A 7,237-nucleotide genomic window follows, 5' to 3' on the forward strand; every position below is an offset into this window, starting at 1 on the left:
TCAAACAACACACAGGTGAATAGTAAGTGTATCATGTGATACCTGACTCTAGCCTCATCAACTCAACAAAACAAAGTGCAAAGATGTGGGGGGGTTGAGGTGGTGTGGGTTAGGGGAGCATTTAGTCTTCACTGGCTTGCCAGATTATTTTCTTTCACCAGATGAATAGTTTTATCAAGGTCAGTGCCTATCTTCTGAAACTAAGGAATGAGGATGACATTCTCTTGCTCTTCTCTTTTGCTCTCTCTCCCACATTTTCTCTCGCTCTCCCTGTCTATATTATGCGGGTCCATCTCATGTGTATTGAATCATGCAAGTTCTTTCAAACGCATGCAGACAGCACAGGCACTCTACTGTTTAATTTAATTGCCTTATCAAGGGAAGCACTTCCTTTAGCTGTCAATTTGCACGGATATAGTTTGTTTTGCGCTGGGAAAAACGACAAGGTGAGCGTAGGGGAATCATGAGCAGTGGCATGCACAAATAGACTCTGTGTCGCCTAAGTTGCCTCTACAAAAAACACACTTGAACAAAGGCAATGTCCTTTCTCCACGTGACTGGGCATTAACATGTCAGTATGTCAGCAGTTGAGCCTATGAGATACAATCAAACAGGCCTAAGAGAAATATAAACACATTTCACGTAAATTGATGTAATAACAGTCATCCGTCGGTTATTGCGGTTGATGGGGAGACCAGAAACCCTCGCGAAAAGAGAAAATCTGTGAAGAAACGACGCCCTATCGTAAAAGACCCCCAAGGGTCAAACTTACCTCGAGATGACGTTCTTATTGACTGAGCGTATACGACTGTAACACAATAACAACTATAGATTTACAATAAGAACACAACACAGAATTGCAGTTGAATGTTTTGTCATTATACAAAAGTACAAAAAAATGAAGGGCTTCTTTCAGTGAAAGAATATACACAGTCGTGCCCACCCAACACATTTCTTCCTAACCTGCTCCTGTGATAGCATTGGCTGTGTGCTGTCTGCTCACACAATGCACAATATGTTGATATCAATGACAATAAAGATATTCATTCATTATCTGCACCGCTTATCCTCAGTAAGGTCACGGGGGTGCTGGAGCCCATCCCAGCTATCATAGGGCAGTGGGCAGGGGACACCCTGAACTGGTTGCCAGCCAGTCGCAGGGCACACAGGGACAGACAACTCACTCCCTCATTCACACCTAGGGACAATTTGGACTGGCCAATTAACCTGACATGCAACATTTTTGGAACGTGGGAGGAAACCGTAGTGCCCGGAGGAAACCCACGCAAGCACGGGGAAAACATGCAAACTCCACACAGGAAGGTTCGATCTCATGACGTCAGAACTGTGCCGCACATGCGCTAACCACTGCGCTGCTGTGCTGCCCACAATAAAAACGATTCAATTCAAAGTCTACAAAGTAATGAACCAGCAATAATCAAAGTGCGAAGTAGCGAGGGGGTCTCTGTACATTTCAAAAAATTGATTGTAATTGCACTAGCAGCCAGTATTTGTCAACCAACTGAATTAGTGATGGAAGTTGTTGCTATGTTTTAGGGGCCAGCGAAGGTACCATTGCCATGCAGGAAGGAGAAGTGCTAGCCGTTGTAGAGGAAGACAAAGGTGATGGCTGGACTCGCGTGCGACGGAGCAACGGGGACGAAGGCTACATTCCCACATCTTACGTTTCCATCTCGCTCCATAAATGAACAAGCAGATCATCCCCACGGGACTCATCACAAAGACGTTACAGTGCCAACGGGCGGGACAAGAAGCGCATCCAGGAAGTAGGGGTTTAGGTTGGCTAATACATTCGTAGTCCCACATTAGCAAAAGCACGGTGGAAACATTGTGTTTCAGATGGTGTGCTCTTCTTGTGGTCCTAGTTAGGAAACCCACATAGTGCTATTATCTATTGAGTTCCTGGTATTGCATCAAAATCACACACTAACACTTTAGCTTTAGCATTATAACAAGCAAAGTCTGATTTCTGATTTTTGGACCTTATCATATAAGAACAGACAGAGAATGTAGTGAAACTGTGTGTTTTCACTTGTCGGTTGATAGAAGACTCGCACACAGACTGCTATCGTACAACTTAAACCACAGACGTAATGGTTCTTTGGGCTGTGTTTTCTACTACATGTAATTTATTACAAATGTTACTTTTTTATTGTTCTGAGTAGATTTTTTTGATACTCTTGGACACACAGCGGGCGATGTAGTCACAAAAGGGAGAAGATGAATGCACTTGAGTTGCGCAAGCAGTGACTCTTGTATTTATGTAAGATACAATTTAGACAAAAGACCACTTATTGTCTTATTTAGTCTTTCAAATTAAGATTTTTACCGTGTGATAGAGAAGTAAAAGTCACTAATTATTATTGTGTTGCTTTTAATTGTCTTCATGCAATCTGAAGTTTTTATGCTGCGTTTTGAGAAAGCATTTGTCGTTGGTGCCTTCGGTAAGCCGATCAACGTTATTGTTGCACGTGTCTGTATATTCACCCTTTTTGCATTAAAGATTTTCTCTTAGTTCAGAACTAAATTTTAAAGTGAAATGCGATATATATTTGAACATTAGATTTTTATATTAAAACTGACTCTATTATTCTGCTTGATTAAAATTGCACGTGATGGCATGTCCAGTTTGTTGGATTTATTTGAAAGTTACGGTGTCCTGAAAGAAAACAATTGGTCCAATTGGTTGTGACACTCCGGCCTCACTAGATGGCACTGTTGTATCTTTCCCTAATGGGCATGCCGTCGCCATCTCCTCATGTTATTTTTTACATACAGTACAGGCAATCCATTTTCATACCTCATTAGGTTGCACGGCACTAAAAACAATTAAGATTAGGATGTTTTCGACTTCTCGCTCGAGTTCTCATTTGCAACCCAAAGTACTGACGTCAATATTAATTACTGCAACAAAATGCAAAGCCCGGTGCTGCGTCAACCATGGGAACACTTAAGCAATGGTGAGGAAACTTGCATAAAATAAAAATGAGTTTTACACAGAGTCAGCGTTGAACTTGTCATTATTGAAGAGATTGATGTCCTCAAACAGAATACTGAAAGTCATTATTGAGGTTATTATTGAATATTGAGGTTCCATTTCAAGCGGGCAGGAGTTCAGCTGGTGGTATATTCTTGTCAGTATTGAAATGAAGAACTTGGAGAGGGAAAAATTGATAGCTTTGACTCTTTGGCGGAGAGGGCAGCTTTGTTCCATCATAAGCGTTAAAGATAAATTGCAGATTTATTTTTGACTATTAATCTGCAAATTTCTCCTTTGCATCTTATGTGACTCAAACTGTTGGGAGCCTTCGCTGGGCAGCTTCCTTTAAATGTAATGTATACAAACGTCATTCCGGTGTATTTGCTAGCAATCCTGGCATGTATTAAATTAGCTTATATATGATATTAATGGTGCAAACCATTTAAAGGTTGCAGTAAAAACTGTCATTACCAAGGTCAAGTCAACCAGTGCAATGTATCACCTGTATTGCAGAATATTACAGCCTTATGTTGTTTTCCAGTGAATACAAAACAGCAACATGTGGAATACATCATATGTTTCAAGTTATAATACTCATCTATTAGATTTCAGTGAAGACTACATCGGATGATAAAGAAGGAAATTTAAAAATATGTATTTTGTTTATACTTTGACCTCTCCACTCGCTAAACCTGCTAGGTAGCCTCATGTAGGTCTTTTGGCGCTCCCTTGTAGCTCGCCTTTGTGTAAATCTCTTGTCACTATGGCAACTGAGCCAGTGAAGAGTATTTACACTTTATTTGCATAACTGAGTTTATTTTCAAAATATTGTGCAATTAAAGGTATTTGACTTCTGGATTAAATTGTTATACAGTTTATTTGTTCCTCTCTTGGCCTTTTTTCCGAAAGTTGTAAAAGAAAGGTTTCTGTTTGATTTTTATGCAGTTTATAAAAAAAAGATGATTTATTTTTTTCTTCTGATAATGTTAGTTGTGTTTATCATATTTATAAACAAACAGAGGAGTAAGGGTTCAAATATTCAACAATCGTGACATTTCCGGTGTATCGGATCAATTTTGATTCGTGCTACCATGTATTTACTTGGATTGGATCAATACCAAAAAACCCAGTATCAGCCAGCCCTAAGTTTTGGCTTTCCACAAATAAAAAAATCCCGGGGAAAAACATGGCATACCTAAAAGTCGAAAATAAAAGGTTTTTTTTTTTACAACTAAGGGGCACTAAATCACACACAATATCCCTTTTCAAAATACATCTTTCTTGACTCGCGGAATAAATCCTTTCAGAGAACGAGATTTAAGTTTCCTCACAGGTGGAGGGTATTTATACTGTCACGGTCTAGCATGTTGTAATAAGGATTGTATTGAAAGCGCCGTACAGGTCAGAACATTAATTTTGCACAAAAACTCAAAGCAAGAGAAGAATGGGCGCCGGCATGCGTCAACTTTTATCCATTGCTGAATTGAGTGATTAATATGCCAATGTAAATAGGGCTTTGCTTCTGAAATAAGCAAAGTATCACAAATGACACGCCGCGGTATTATCTTCCACAATAAGAATACAAAACGTGATTGCTTTATGTAATGTTGAATTGGACTTTTTATTTTTTAATTTTTTTGTTTACTTTTGAATGTCTGACAATAAAATATTAACTGATGCGTTTTTATGGGCTCCGTTGTAATATGAAAAAATGTTACTTAAGAATAAAAACAAAAATAAAATGTCAAAAGGATTACAAAAGTAAACCTTGAAATTAAAAACGACAGCATTGACATTAAAACAGATGCATAAAGCAATAAAATCATGTTCTTTAAAATGACATCGAAAATTTCCTGCCCCCATAAATCAGGATGGGTGTAATGCGTCATCTCGCTCTTTAGGGTTGAGCCATATTCTATAACTGAAAATAGTGCGATCATAAATATCAACTGCTGTGTTGCATTAACCTGGCGGCAAGTCCAGTGGTCAGAATCCAGCGCCCTCACCATCAACACTCGGGCTTGTTAGGTTTTAATATATTAAAAATGTACCGTTTACCAAATTGTTCGAATTAGTTATCTGACTCCATTAACCAAACACAACCTGCATTCTCCTAACAATGCGCGCTCGTTTCTTGATGTGAAAAGACGGACAAGAGACTGGCATTTCCACACGGGGCAGATTTAATTTCTTGAATAATTTAACTAAGTAAACTCCATCGAATTAGTGTCGCTCGAGTCTCCGTCAAGCCTTCTCTCTTGATCTACCTCAATCTTCTGAAGTTCTTCTACCTGCCCATGTTTTTTTCCACAAGCTAGTGTGCCGGCTCCTCCCATGGGCGCGCCCGGAAAGCCTACCACGTGGGCTCCATCATCCCGGAGAAGAGTGTCACGATGTCTGTCCTTGTGTGTCGGGCATTCTCCGTCAGAGTCCTGTTATCAAAATTCCCCAGCCAAAACATTCCGCATTTGGAACAGCGTGACCTGAAGCTCACTCAGTGAAAATCTTCATTGCACTCGATAAATGTAACTTGTATTTAATAAAATCCTTTATAGTAAAATGTATAAAATCCTTCAGGCTCGATCCCTGTTTACAATCGTAAAATTTGAGCTGGTTAAAAGTGAAAAAACATTCTATAGCGATTTTAATTAAAAAAATAAGGGTGCAGGTTATACACGAATAAAAATGGAGCCTGGCGGTTAAGGGATCTGTGAAACCCAAACCTGAAGTATGTCACTGTTAGAAAATTAAAATAATTTTGGAAATAAATTAATATTTGACACCTAGCCAGTGCTATATAAAACAAAAAGGAAATAAGATCTCTTTTCATAATTCAATAATAATTTACACACTACATGTATAGACGTACTAATATACTGTAAGTATGCATATTATGGAGGCATATGTGACAAAAAAGCAATTACAGCATTTCTCCTGCTGTTGCACCAGATGTGTTTAAAGATTTAAAATTCAATTTTCTAGCAGATACCCAAATATGAAATAGGACACATCCGGGAAAGTTGACAGTTTCAGAAGCTCTAAAACAGGGATGTCAAACTTATTTGAGCTCAGGAGCTACATGTTAAAGTGACATTTTCACAGGGGCCAGACTAGCAGATTAAAGTGAGAGAGATAGAAAGAGAGAGAGAGTTAAAGAAAAAGTGCCAAAAAGAGAGAATAAAAGTACAAGATATAGGAAAACCAAAAACAGTGATAAAAAGAGACGGAATGAAAGAAAGAGAGGGAGAGAGAGAGAGGGATGGAGTAAGAGAGAAAAAGAGAGAGAGAGTAACACAAGAAAGACAGAAAGAATTAGATAAAGGGAATGAGAGAGAGAAAAAGATAAAAAAAGAGTTAAAGAAAAATCGGAAAACAAAAAGATCTAAAGATAGAAAGAAAGAAACAGGGAAAGAAAGAATGAAATAAAGAAAGAAGGAAAAAAGAAAGAAAAAAAAGTACATGCATGGGATCGCTACTATGGTCCTGGGACCGATATGCTGCTCTTGCACCAATTTTTTTCAAAGCAACCCTTTCTCTCTCTCTCTCTCTCTCTCTCTTTCTACTATCGAAATCTATGCCTGGAAAGATAGCAAACAGGCACACCTTTATGACTACTTGACTAGCCTATCAACCTACCAGGCCACCAGCTGGCCTGCTGCATACTACTATTAGTGGCCAAAAATGACAGAGGCAAAAAGGAAGCGTGATGTGGCCCCTTTTTAGTGACAGAAAAGGAAAAGGCCATGTTTCATTTGCGTGGTGAAGTAGTTTGCTACTGTGGCAACACTATGAATTTACATGAACACACGGAAAAAAACAAAAACAAAAAACGCTCACTCTGCAGAGAACAACGAGCTGCAACCCCAAAATGTAAACCTTTAAATCTGTTGTCACTCTGGCAACAGAACAAAAAGGGCTTCTTACAGACTTTAATTACAAAATATTGAGCAAGTTATTTCAGGTGTCTTGTTTACAATGTTGTACAGGATTTGTATTTTTGTTACATTGCTGCTTTTTTTGGTTTGACTCTCTTGGAATTTGTCCTGAAACAGGTTAAATAGAAATATATGTATCTTTTTTAATCATAGTTATTTAGTAATTAAGTAAAAAATAATTATTTAGTAATTATTTTTAAAAAATGTTGTGCCTTGAATTTCTGTTGTGTGTTTATTGTATTATAACCTAACACAAGGGGGGAAGGTTCTATTATTAAATGATGTGTCCAAGGAAATGTTA

General features: G+C 38.4%; 1 protein-coding gene across 4 annotated transcripts in view; it reads left to right on the forward strand.

Annotated features, from left to right (window-relative positions):
* Nucleotides 1-3,854, forward strand: part of trip10a (thyroid hormone receptor interactor 10a) — a 28,813-nt gene extending 24,959 nt beyond the window's left edge. For all 4 annotated transcript variants that reach the window (XM_088330416.1, XM_088330423.1, XM_088330430.1 and 1 more), the window contains one exon: nt 1,558-3,854. In XM_088330416.1, the coding sequence (XP_088186542.1) occupies nt 1,558-1,709 (152 nt within the window). In that variant the 3' untranslated portion in view covers nt 1,710-3,854. The remainder of the gene's footprint in view (nt 1-1,557) is intronic.
* Nucleotides 3,855-7,237: the final 3,383 nt, after the last annotated feature.

The sequence above is a fragment of the Urocampus carinirostris genome, chromosome 1 (assembly GCF_059441175.1).
Source record: "Urocampus carinirostris isolate Australia breed hairy pipefish chromosome 1, RoL_Ucar_1.0, whole genome shotgun sequence".
Taxonomy (NCBI): Eukaryota; Metazoa; Chordata; class Actinopteri; order Syngnathiformes; family Syngnathidae; genus Urocampus; species Urocampus carinirostris.